The sequence below is a fragment of the Phyllobates terribilis genome, unplaced genomic scaffold (assembly GCF_046119375.1).
Source record: "Phyllobates terribilis strain yellow unplaced genomic scaffold, ASM4611937v1 Scaffold_2__4_contigs__length_985480577, whole genome shotgun sequence".
NCBI lineage: Eukaryota > Metazoa > Chordata > Amphibia > Anura > Dendrobatidae > Phyllobates > Phyllobates terribilis.
In genome coordinates this window covers 334,349,338-334,363,174 of record NW_027362762.1, presented here as the reverse complement: position 1 = coordinate 334,363,174, position 13,837 = coordinate 334,349,338, and the positions used below count along the sequence as shown (strand labels likewise).

Genomic DNA, 13,837 nt, shown 5'->3' with positions numbered 1-13,837 from the left:
TACAGCATTATCGCGTGGTCCCAATACTTACCATGGCAACCCCAGGGTCAGGTTACATCCTCATGGTCTGCGAGCTACTGTCGCCTGTTGGACCCTGTCATCAACAGGTTATGTCCTGATGCTTACCATGGCAACCCCAGGGCTAGATTATGTCTTCTAGGTCTGCCAACTACTGTGGCCTGTTAGATCCTTTCATCAGCAGGATCTAACAAGCCAAGTATCAGTGTAACACTAACAGCCCTTATGCACTGCAGTACAGAATTACTAAAGTGAATGAGACCAACAAGTTATGTAAAGCATGTAAAAATGTAGCAAAAAAATGATAAAACTTGTTAAAATATAAAAAAGAAGCCACAAAAAAATCATGTCAATGTTACGCAACCAATAGTGCAGTTGTTATGTCAAAAAAACAACCACTTAAGGATTGACACAAATTATTAAACAGTTACATTACACAGATCTGCAAAAAAAAAAATTTCAAGAGCTGTTTTGGTTATTCCACGTCATCTTTATGTTTTTTGGTGTGCTGAATCCCAAAATGACCTCCGTTTTGTCATAGGACATCACATTTTCTGACAATTTAGGTAACTATGTTAAATAAGGTAATACAGCAAAATAAATGAAAATAGACTTATAAAATTAATGTTTTATTACAAATTTTTCATGAAAATCATTTTTGAACTGAAATGAGCTCACTAACATTCACTAAAATCATTTTTTTTCTCTGTGAGGCTCCTTCTGGTACATTTACGCTTGTGAGTAGCATCTGGAATGTCTTTCTGAAGCATCCAACAGTAGTCTGCCATCATTGAAATGCACCATTTTCCCTGGCATCTTCTTTCCATCTCTTTAATGTTCTGGTGGAATTGTTCATCGCTCTTCACTCACAGCTCCCAAATTTTCAGGAAAGTAGTCAAGGTGGGAATGAAGGAAATGTACTTTCAAACTCATCAGGCAACCTAAAGCTTGAAATGCTTTTATCATTCGACCAACAATCTTTTTGTAGTGAGGATCTTTTTATTGCCTCAAGATTTCTCTATGACCTCTTTAAATGCAATCCACCCTTCTTTTTGAGGATCCGTCATGGTATTGACAAACTCTTTATCAGCTATAAGCCTTCTAATGTCTGGTCCGACAAATACAACTTCCTTCAATTTTGCCTCCGAGAGGCTTGGAAACTTGGTGAACAAGTATTTGAACCATTCCCCATCTCTCGGAAGTGATTTTACGAATTGCTTCATCAAGCCCAATTGTATGTGGAGAGGTGGTAGAAGAACTTTATAGGGATTTACCAAAGTTTCTTGGAGGACATTTTTTTCACCGAATGTGAGCACCCTCAGCTTCCAACTCTTCTTGGTTCAGTGATTTTGTCGGTCGCGACTGTCCCACACACACAGAAAACAAGGGTATTTAGTATACCCAGCTTGTTGCTTGAGCAGCATGCACAAAATCTTCAAATCCATACACACTTGCCAACCGTGGTCTTCATATTTAAGTTTACAAAGAACCAATTCCAAGTTCTCATAGGTTTCCTTCAAGTGTACGGAATGACCTATAGGGATGAAATCATAAAAACGGCCGTTGTGGAGTAAAACTGCTTTGAGACTTCTTTTTAAAGAATCTATAAAAAGACGCCATTTCGCTGAATCATATTGGATTTGAATTGACCCATCAAATCTTCAACATCGATGCAATAAACCAACTTGTCTTCCTGGGCAAAGTAAGGAATGAACTCCTTTTCATGATGTCTGAACCATGAAAAAGACACTCCTGGTAAAAATAAATTCCTGCTTTTGAGCCTTGATCTGAGTAACTCAGTGGCATCTTTGGAAAGATTCAAGTCTGTTACTAAATCCTTCTTCTCCTCCTGGGAAAAAAATGTTGGTCTTGTATCATCTTCAAAGTCAGAACTTGGTTCATTATCTGGTTCAGGTATGATTCCACCTTCATCAGAGCTAGGTATCTTTTCCAAGGTAGCAAGGGCCTTGGGTACTGGTATATCTGTGTCATGGGGAATGGGACAAATTGCTGAGTGAAGATTGGGGTATGAAATAGAATGCTTCCATTTGGAATTATACCTTTTCACATTACATGAACCAAAGTTACAGTTGTCACTATGGTTCTTTTGCTTTCGCCATACCACAGGAATTCCATGATAGAAAGCTTTTTCTTACCTTTGACCCAATTTCGGAGTTCCTCAACACACCGTTTGCACACTTTATGAGGCAGCCAAACTTATTCTTGATCTCTAAGTTTTAGTCCGAAGTATGCAAAGTATACTTTTTTCACAAAGTCTATAATATTCAGCTGTGGATTCAACACTGTATATTCACCACAAATGAAACAGAAATGGTCAGGCGAATTAATGCATGTCCGCAAAGCCATTCGGGGAACACGGTTGATGAATGAAATTCCAATGCAAGTTTCTTGAAAGCATAAGGACCTTTCATTATGTTACTAACCACCTGACTGCCACAAGCCAATCATGCAGTTTCTATTGATGTTAATGGGGAAATAAAATAAGCTGTTTGCCGATGATTCACACTAGAGTTTGCAGAAGAACCTATAGGTTTGTGGCAAGTCCTGACGTTTAGGATTTTTTTCAATATTTTTTTCGCTATCAAAACACTAATATGCATGGAAATTATATGAAAATAATTAAACAGCTTTTTAGTCACAGACCTGTGTTTTTTATTTTGGTAGATTAGACTTTTACGAACATGGTGATACCACATATGTGTAATTATTTTTATGATTATTATTATGATTATTATTATTTTACTTCTATATTTTTAATGTGGGAATAGAACAGCTTTTTAGTTGCAGACTATCTCGTGTAGCAAACATGTTGACACAAAAGAATTAAATAATAAGAGATCAAAAATTTGTATATAAAAAACAGTATTGCTAAAAATGTAATCTCGTCCCTCAAAAACACATGCTTTTATACAGCTAAATAAGTAAAATAACAGAGTTATGGCTCAGCTTCAGCTTCAATGTTTGAAATCATGACTGTGGCATATGTTTGAGGCTACAGGCTCAAAAAGGGTACCTCAGACAGACTTGGCATAAGCCACTTGGACTGGCAGATTCCAAAGAAACACCAACACCCTTTAACCCCTATACAGAGATCTGAACTTACAGCGGGGTCCAGTGGATTACTACCTATGGAAGAACTGCCATTTGGAAGTGCAAACCAGAGGCAGTAATGGTTACCAAGCAGGGTCAAAGCCGAGAAGTCACGAAAAGGACCATAAGAATTGTCAGAAAACATAAGCTGAGGTCAAAACAAGGAGCAATGAAAACAACAAGGTGCTAACAGACAGAGAAGTACAAGACTATATCTGCCAGCTTCCAGCAGTAAGGGTGTGGTGCTCTCTAGTTGGCTGGAGCAGAGAGCTTATAAATCCAGCTGGACAGCACACATACCCATACTGCCAGAATGGATGGCACTACAGGTGCCAGCCAAAAAAATGTAAGAGGTTGGATAGAGCCTGTGCTGTCTAGAGCTTCAGGTTCCAATGTCTCTGATATCACCATGATTGCCTGGTGACAGAAGCAGACAGAGCAGGAGCAGGTCCTGGTGGAGATGTGACACTGACAAAGTGCAGTAGATAAAGCATACCTTTTTGCTAAATAAAGATATTTAGAAAAATGTTTAATATTTAAATACGTGTTATTTATTACCTTTCTAGAACCCCTTTAAGAAACTTTCTGACAGCAGTTTTGAATACACTGAGGAGTACAGTTTTTAACCCCTTTAACACCTTGGACATATAAGTATGTCTATGGTGGCAAACTTTGGATTTTTGTTTCACCACTTAAATAAAACAGAACCTATATATGTTTGGTATTTATGAACTTTTAATGACCTGGGGAATCATAATGGCAGGTCAGTTTTAGAATTTAGTGAACATGGTAAAAAAAAAAAATCAATTGGGGAATTGGACTTTTTTTTTACATTTTCACTGCACTTTGATTTTTTTTCCTGTTTCCAATACACAATATGGTAAAAACAATGGAGTCATTCAAAAATACAACTTGTCTCGCAAAAAACAAGCCCTCACATGGCCATATTGACGGAAAAATAAAAAAGTTATGGTTCAGGGAGCAAAAAAATAAAATGGAAAAACGGAAAAACCCAAGGTTTGGAAGGAACGGAGTATTATCTGACAGAATTGCAGGGGTGCCAATACTTTTGACCACCACTGTAGGTCCATATATATTTGGACAGAGACAACATTTTTCTAATTTTGGTTCTAGACATTACCACAATGAATTTTAAACAAAACAATTGAGATGCAGTTGAAGTTCAGACTTTCAGCTTTCATTTGAGGGTATCCACATTACAATTGGATGAAGGGTTTAGGAGTTTCAGCTCCTTAACATGTGCCACCTTGTTTTTAAAGGGACCAAAAGTAATTGGGCAGTTTAAATAATTGTAAATAAAATGTTCATTTCTAGTAGTTGGTTGAAAACCCTTTGTTGGCAATGACTGCCTGAAGTCTTGAACTCATGGACATCACCAGACACTGTGTTTCCTCCTTTTTGATGCTCTGCCAGGCCTTCACTGCGGTGGTTTTCAGTTGCTGTTTGTTTGTGGGCCTTTCTGTCTGAAGTTTAGTCTTTAACAAGTGAAATGCATGCTCAATTGGGTTGAGATCAGGTGACTTACTTGGCCATTCAAGAATATTCCACTTCTTTGCTTTAATAAACTCCTGGGTTGCTTTGGCTTTATGTTTTGGGTCATTGTCCATCTGTAGTATGAAACGACGACCAATCAGTTTGGCTGCATTTGACTGGATCTGAGCACACAGTATGGCTCTGAATTCATCAGAATTCATTCGGTTGCTTCTGTCCTGTGTCACATCATCAATAAACACTAGTGACCCAGTGCCACTGGCAGCCATGCATGCCCAAGCCATCACACTGCCTCCGCCATGTTTTACAGATGATGTGGTATGCTTTGGATCGTGAGCTGTACCATGCCTTCGCCATACTTTTCTCTTTCCATCATTCTGGTAGAGGTTGATCTTGGTTTCATTTGTCCAAAGAATGTTCTTCCAGAACTGTGCTGGCTTTTTTAGATGTTTTTTAGCAAAGTCCAGTCTAGCATTTTTATTCTTGATGCTTATGAGTGGCTTGCACTGTGCAGTGAACCCTCTGCATTTACTTTCATGCAGTCTTCTCTTTATGGTAGATTTGGATATTGATACGCCTACCTCCTGGAGAGTGTTGTTCACTTGGTTGGCTGTTGTGAAGGGGTTTCTCTTCACCCTGGAGATTATTCTGCGATCATCCACCACTGTTGTCTTCAGTGGGCGCCCAGGTCTTTTTGCATTGATGAGTTCACCAGTGCTTTCTTTCTTTCTTAGGATGTATCAGACTGTAGATTTTGCCACTCCTAATATTGTAGCAATTTATCGGATGGGTTTTTTCTGTTTTTGCAGCTTAAGGATGGCTTGTTTCACCTGCATGGAGAGCTCCTTTGACCGCATGTTTACTTCACAGCAAAACCTTCCAAATGCAAGCACCACACCTCAAATCAACTCCAGGCCTTTTATCTGCTTAATTGAGAATGACATAACGAAGGGATTGCCCACACCTGTCCATGAAATAGCCTTGGAGTCAATTGTCCAATTACTTTTGGTCCCTTTTAAAACAGGGTGGCACATGTTAAGGAGCTGAAACTCCTAAACCCTTCATCCAATTTTAATGTGGATACCCTCAAATGAAAGCTGGAAGTCTGAACTTCAACTGCATCTGAATTGTTTTGTTTAAAATTCATTGTGGTAATGTCTAGAACCAAAATTAGAAAAATGTTGTCTCTGTCCAAATATATATGGACCTAACTGTAGCTTTCTTCTTGCCACTCTTCCATAAAGGCCAGATTAATGTAGTATACGACTATAAATTGTCCTGTGGACAGATTTTCCCACCTGAGCTGTGGAACTCTGCAGCTCTTCCAAAGTGACCATTAACTAGTGTTTTCCTTGCAGGTGGATGGCTATGTATTGGTAAGTTTGCTGTTGTGCCATACTCATTCCATTCTAGAATGACGGATTGAACAGTATTCCATGAGAAGTTCAGCACTTGCGCTATTTTTTTATAACTTAACCCTACTTTAATATTCTCCACAATGTTATCCCTGACCTGTCTGGAGTGTTCCTTGGTTTTTATTATTCTGTTTGATCCCTAATATTCTTAAACATACCACTGAGGTCATTAAAGAATAGCTGTAGCTATACTGACAATAAATTGAGCACAGGTGGACTCAATTAACAAATTATGTGACTTCTGGAGGCAATTGGTCACTCAGGATTGTATCACAGCGGTCACAGCCATGTATGGTTTTCTTTGAAGCGCTGCAGCGTTTCAGAGAAAAACATACTTTTAATCACCGCTGGAGACCGAGCCGCACGGATGACTAGTCGTACAGGCAGGTCCCAAGTAGTTTCTACCAGCCTGCTGACAGTGACTGACAAGCCTCTATGTGCGCATAAAGGCAGAGGTTTGTCTGACACTGTCAGCAGGTGGCTAAAAGCTGCCGGGGACCTGCCTGTATGACTAGTCACCCATGCAGCTCAGTCCCCAGCAGTGATTAAAAGTATGTTTTTCTCTGAAACACCACAGCGCTTCCAAGAAAACCATACATGGCTGTGATTGCACAGCCTGGAACTGATACATGCTGTCCATGCTGTCCATGGTTTGGGTAGCATGTATCACCTGACAGGTTCCCTTTAAGGGATTAATAGCATGATCTTTCATAAAACTAAGTGTAAATATTGTATATTAGAAGGAAAATTATAACAAGGAAAGAACATACTTCAATAGTATACAAGAAAGTGGAAAGAATGAAATATAAAGTTAATTCATTATTCATTTCTACAGTAACATGTAACAGTTTGATTTTTTTTTAATACTATTGCTTTTTGATGAAATAGTCCCAGCAGAATATTTTTTCCTCTTTTTGAATGATAAAATTTTGCAAAATGCACTGTATATTTGCAACATGTGTAATGTATTTGCATGTCTTATTTTCCATAGTTAAGCCTACAGTTATTGATGTGGACATATATGTCAACAGCATTGGACCAGTGTCTTCAATAAACATGGTAAGATATTGTTTACAAATTTAATGCATATGAATGTCTATTTGGAATGATGAACTAAATTGTTATGTTGTTCTATTTTGGATATTGAAGGTCTGTTTTATAAATTGCTTTCCAATACCATAATATTTTAACTATAAACTAAAATGATTGTGGTATGTGCGGATTTATTTGCCAGAGACACTGGTCATAAATTGATTCTTGAAGGTGAAGGTTGTTGCTTAGACATGAAGACTGGGTTGATATCACAGGCTTGGCAATGAATCGGCATGGTCATGTGATTTATATGTTGTTTTGTCAATTCAAACTGGATCATATGTAGGAATTTAAATAATCTGTTACACATTGTTCACAGAACAGTGATGTGTCAAAGTGTTGGTGTCATTTTATGTATACTGTATATAACAAATATCTGTCAGCTACAGGAGAAATGGGAATACTAACAATCCATTTCACCTTGGCAAGGCTCTTAAATTTTGTGTTGTGCTAATGATTGCTAATGGAATCTTTCCTGGAGATAAATTAAAAGCTTTGCTATACTTTTGCTATTGTCCTTAAATGACAAAAGGCCTTACATTTTTTTCCTCTGGCTAAAAAATAATTATTTAATAGAGATGATCAAAAATATTTGCAGGACCCTGGTAGTTCATAACTGAATACCAGAGCCTTGCAAACTTCCTATTACTTGTCATTATCCCATTACCTCTTCTAATTAATAGATCTAGTATAACATCATCCATGTATCGTGCCACAACCATGATGTGGCAAGTTCTAGAAGATTCACAGGGCTCTGGTTTGCAGCCACACCTTCCCAATGTGGCCAATTTTTGATCATCTCTACTATTTAAAGAGATATTAACTATATATAGATATATATACATATATATCTATATATAGAGATATGTCTCTATATATAGATATATATATATATGCACATATATATATATATCTATACATATATATAGAGACAGTGTATGCCTAACAATACTGCATATACAGCATATGACCTATAATAAGGTGCTTCGTACAAAGTACCAGTAACCATGCTCCCTAATGTGCATTTTGAGTGTTCCCAATTGCTTCCTGAGGGGGGGTGCAATGGACAACACTTCTTATAGTCCCTTAAATACATAATAAACCCATAATGTGACCAGAAAGAGGCCGGTGCCATCTGTTTTTAATGGCATATGCGCACACAGCTGTGCCTGTCAGCCGACCGGCCTCCAGACATCAAGATGTCAGGGAAAGGAAAGCGTTACCAAAAAGGTCTCGGATATGAGCAGGCATCACACTGATGCCAAGAGCCAAGTGGAGATACAGGGCAGTGGAGCACATACAAGCATAACAGATCAAAAATTGACAGCCAAAGCTGGGCTGATTGGCACAGAGAAGATGTCATGCAAAGCAAAAGAATGATAGCAGCATATTACGAAACCTCCCAAAGATAAAGTGCAATAATGTGCTTAGGCAAAGTTTAGAAAATAATGAGCTAAATTAAGTATACAGCGATAATTACAATATAGTTATTTCTTTCTCTAATATATGTATTCAGAAATAAATATTCTTATAAAGTATAAATATTTGTGAATATATAACGATACATAAAATTAAAAATTTGTGTAAATCTAAATATATAAAAAACATGTAAAAATCACCCAGGTAAAAACTAAAAAAGATTCTTCGGGTTTACAAAACTTCAGTAAATGGATCGATTCCTAAAGTATCTCCTGCTTGAAAAATAAATGTTTTTGAAAAAGTCACAGTGTGACCATATTCTAAGATTTGATCGAAAGTATGGAAATTATAATAAACTATGACTTGAATATATAGCAAAAAATTATTTTGTTTCTTAAGACAGGCTATCAACATACTTATGTCAATGTTATTTGACACATCTAACGAAAGTCTCACAACCAAAAATGTTTAGCTGATATTGATTATCCTACCATCCGTGTAAAAAAGGTAAAAAAAAATTATTGTGATAGTTTATTGAATAGATTTTGAAAAGTAATCATGACTTTTTTATAATGAATAACTATTACGGAATGAGAAAATTGCAGGGCAAAAAGTCTAAGAGAGTCAGTCTTCTAAATATTGGATGATTTTTGATTGTGAAATTTATATTTTTATTCCAATGTGAAAGTGTGCAATCTTGATCCAATTATTCCAATTAGTTAAGAAGAGTTTGGAAATTTTCAATTTCTTGACAATACCATCCTTTCTTGACAATGCCAAAAATGTCTTGCCAATATAAATGAGCAGCAGAACAAGACCACTGTATATGGAAATAAATGCCTTTCTGCCATATTACCAACAGCAAGAGTCTTAAATACTGATGCATTGGTTTTAGAAATTCTGTACTGGGAAAGATGCCATTGTAAAAACATTATTGGATCATTTGCCAAAAAGGCCTAATGGTGCTTTTCTGACCTATGCAATTATGCAATGTGAATTATCTATCAAGGTAATAATGAAATGTAATCATTGAAGAAATTAGAGATAACTTGTTTCAGAAATTAAGGCCTTCAATAGAAGATAAAAGCAGATTTGGAAAATATGGCAATATAGCTTTATGTATAGTATGTTAAATTTTTACAAACGTGGAAAATCCTTGTTGAAAAATAGTGTATCAAATTCAACAAAAAATATAATTAATTAGTACACCTTTTTTGTCTAGATTTTGGTGTTTATTTCTACTTTTCATTTCTGCCTTTTTTTCTTTTAATTTGTGCCTTTTTTAAAGTCTGTTTTATATATGTTTGTCTGGGTGTTTTATGTTGGGCTTTTTTTAAATTTCCAAATATTTGCAGCTGATTCATCAATTGTGAAAGTCACTCCCCTCCTCGAGAGAAATTTGATGCTTGTCTGGAAATTTGTGCAAATTTTGTTCCGTTTTAGTGGATCATGTTACTTTTTGCTTTCCGAATGTGCTAAACAGGTAAAAGACAAACATGAAGAGTGTTTTTGGTTTCGCACAAAATTCTTGAACCATGTTGAAGAATTGATGCAAAGATCATTAATGACTGCCACAAGACAAAAAAAAAGAAAAGTCACTTAAAAAAATGCAGATCATGAATAGGGTCCTTACTATTTACATAGATTCCAATATCTTTGCATGAGTTTTGGAATTATTGATTTTATAGTACGAGTTATTGGCCAAATTACTACTTTTATTTATACTACTTTACGTAAAGATTTGCAAGGATTAGTGAAGGCTAAAAGAATAACATTGAGTTATGTTTACTCTTCATTGCCAATTTGTGTGCCATGAAATGTTTTCGCCAGATTTAATTAACTCCTTACCTCCATCTGGCAAACATGTACAGCATGTTGTTTGTGTGTTTATATAGGGGATTCAGTTCTGAATTCTGCAGCTTAACCACTTAGATGCTTCTGTTAATCACTACCAGCTGTATTTAAGTGGTTCGGTCTGGGAGTGAATGAATTTACTCACCCATTAAACACATAAAATGACTCAATTGCAGGATGTCGATAGCGTTTTCATACCAGTCATGGAACTGCTGAAAACTCCCATCACCTGCATCTTGATACTTCTATGAACACAAGCCTAGAGTTGGCATACCCTCTCTTGTGTTGAAGTATCTTTAGATATTTTCCTTTCTTGCAACTCATGGAAGAGAGGGAGCTCTATTTTTCAAGAAAGTGAGAGATTTCATTAATTGTAGGTTGATGAATGTTGGAATCATTGTACAAACGATGAATAGTAAATTAAAAATCGATTTGCTGCTTGTTATTTTGATGTGATGATTTTCTGACCGTTAGAGTCATACAGGAAGACAAATTGTTTTTAATGCATTCTCTTCAGTTATTTGGATAATAAAGATCCTTATTGATTGTCATGAATGTTGAAGTTCATTTTCAATTTATATACAGTGGTAAGTTTAAGTTCAGTGCTATGAATGTTAAATGACATTTAACACATTAATAGTCATTTGCGTAGTGAAATTAACTATTGCTGTCATTATATTTTAAATGCCATTTGTTATTATATAACATATCCTGACGCTCCATGGGTTTATATTGTAAAATCGAATTTTGGCTAAAAATACATCCCAGTATGATCTGGCAAATCAAACAGAGGTCATGTGACCCAGAAGAAGGCCAGAGTGGTGCTAGAAAATAGTAATATATTACCACACTTACAATACTCTACATATAAAGTCATGGCCAAAGGTTTTGAGACTGATAAAAAAATTGCTGCTTCAGTCTTGCTAGATGTCTCTTTGGTAATTAAAGTACAATTCTAAGCATTTCATAAGTTGTTAAACTTTTATTGATAAATGCACCAAATTTATGCAAAGACTCATTTTTTACAGTGTTGTCCCTTATTTCTCAAGATTTCTGCAATTCGTCCTGACATGTTGGATATCAGTTTCCGATCTAAAAACTAACTGACAACATCCCATTCTTATCTAATCAATGCTTGAAATTGATCACAATTAGTGATGAGCGAGCATGAATTGTTAACCCTTTCGGTGAGCATGCTCGGGTGCTTGCCGAGTATTTACGGCGTGCTCGGCATCTATTTTAGTGACGCTGCGGCTGCATGTGTCACGGCTGTTAAACACCTGTGACACATGCAGGGATTGCCTAACAATCAGGCTCATAGCTCATTTACTTAACATAAAACTAATAACTCTGAAATACAAACATTTCAAAACTCCCGCCAAATATTCCCCAGTTCAACTCTGTCAAAAAACTCTACAAAGAAAATTTATGGAAACAAACTTAATTTTAAGGTACCTTAAGTACTATTAAACACATATTCAATCAGAATTAGATCCTGAAGTTTCCCCAGAAAAATTACACTTGCAGAGCAAAGAGCAAGAATTACACATCATTTTTGCATATGTCAGGCAGATTGCATTATGACATTTGTGACTTTCATAATTAGAAAGCCTTCTGATTCCGAATTCCATGGTGCAGGTGGTGCATCTCCTTCTTTTGGGAGGTGGTGCAGGTGGTGAATTTTCACTATCATCTTCTGGGCGGAATCTTTTGAGCTGAACTTGAAGGCGACAGGGGATACCGATTGTTTTCATACTTCTCCTGCGTAGCTCTCCAAGCACTAGTTCATGGGCCAATTTTTTCAGATAGAATCATCTACGGAGTGGTTCAAGCTTGTTTTCAAGGTAAATGACTTGTGAATTTATACCACCCAAATTCAACATAGCAAAAAATATGACCATTGGCCAGCGTTTGGTGTTTCTGCTGACGTTGAAAGTTGAGAACATCTGATTAGCTCTATCAACACCCCCTTTGGTTGTATTATAAAATGTAATTATCTCCGGGTTTTTTTGTGCCTCAGTCCCAGGATCGATGGCATCATCATCATGAAGTGTTGATAGAAGAAGTACAATTTTTTTTGCTTGTGGTGCATAGGAAACCAAAACCTTTCCATTATGGAATGCAAACATACTGCTGTACTGTTGTCTCCCTTCCACACTTACAAACTGTGTAGGCAATTCTTTTTTATTTTTTCTTACAGTTCCGACATGTGAAAGCTTCTGCATTTTCAGATAATCAGTCAGATTACAGTTTGAAAACCAATTGTCAGCTGTTATATTGCGACCCGATCCAAATAAAGGCTCAGCCAGTCTTTTTACAACATCACTGGGTTTGTTGCTGACACAGTAAGGACCTTCTGGTTGTTTTCCTGCATAAACTTCCAGGTTGTAAGTGTAGGTCTTACTGGCATCAACAAGGGCATACATTTTTATTCCATATTTGTTAGGCTTTGATGGAATATATTGACGAAAGGCACATTTACCACGAAAACCAGGGAGCATTTAGTCAATAGTGAGACTCTCCCCAGGGCAATAGCTTTTTTTACAGTTTTCAACAAATTTTTGGAATATATCATGAATTGGAGCAAGTTGGTCATGTGTTTTACGTTCGGTTCTGGTAGTTCTGTCGTCAAACCGAAGGCAACGAATTAGAAGCTTGAATCTGTTTATGGACATAACAAGGCCAAATTTTTCAACTCCATCCCCATCTTTACTCCAAAGTTCCTCCAAACGTTGTAAGCTCCTGCAAGGTATAATAATCCAAAAAAAGCACGCAGTTCTATTTCATCTGTGGCCTTGATGGTTCTGTTGCAGATGAACTTGTCCTTTATAATATCTATATATTGGTTGGTATATGTGACAATAGAGTCCAGAATGTCATCTGTGAATAAACTATTCCAGCATTCAACTGCAGTTTTTGCATTACTTGCAGTTCTTATAACTGCAGGAAGGTGAGTAATAATGTTTTGAGGTTCCCTACGTTTTTTCTGGAGTGGCTTCTTGACCCATTGTTTTTTTTTTATCTTTTCCCATATAATAAGATTCTACATCTTCATTCTCATCACTGTCACCATCTTGCTCTGTTTCAGAATCCACTTCACATACTTCCACCTCATCATGAGAATCAATCTCACTTTCCTCTCCTAAATCCTCATTCAGTGTGGGGTCTGCATCATCTAACAGCATGTTTGTTACTTCCTCAACATCAAGGTTTTTTGATAAATTGTACATTTTCCTCTCCATTTCAGCAGATAATCTGAAGCAAGAGAAGGAATATGTGTTAGGGAACTACTGTATATGCCTGAGCAGCACACTTTCTTTTTAAATCTGCCTTATTTCTATGAAATATCCTCACACTTTGTGCTATACATTCATAAAACAAGCTAAATAAACAATTGTGATGAATAAAAACATAAA

General features: G+C 36.6%; 1 protein-coding gene across 3 annotated transcripts in view; it reads left to right on the top strand.

The window, feature by feature from the left end:
- The window catches only part of GABRG3 (gamma-aminobutyric acid type A receptor subunit gamma3), a 1,111,975-nt gene that overhangs the window by 110,987 nt on the left and 987,151 nt on the right, over positions 1 to 13,837 (top strand). For all 3 annotated transcript variants that reach the window (XM_073664536.1, XM_073664535.1, XM_073664537.1), the window contains exon 3: positions 7,048 to 7,115. In XM_073664536.1, the coding sequence (XP_073520637.1) occupies positions 7,048 to 7,115 (68 nt within the window). The remainder of the gene's footprint in view (positions 1 to 7,047; positions 7,116 to 13,837) is intronic.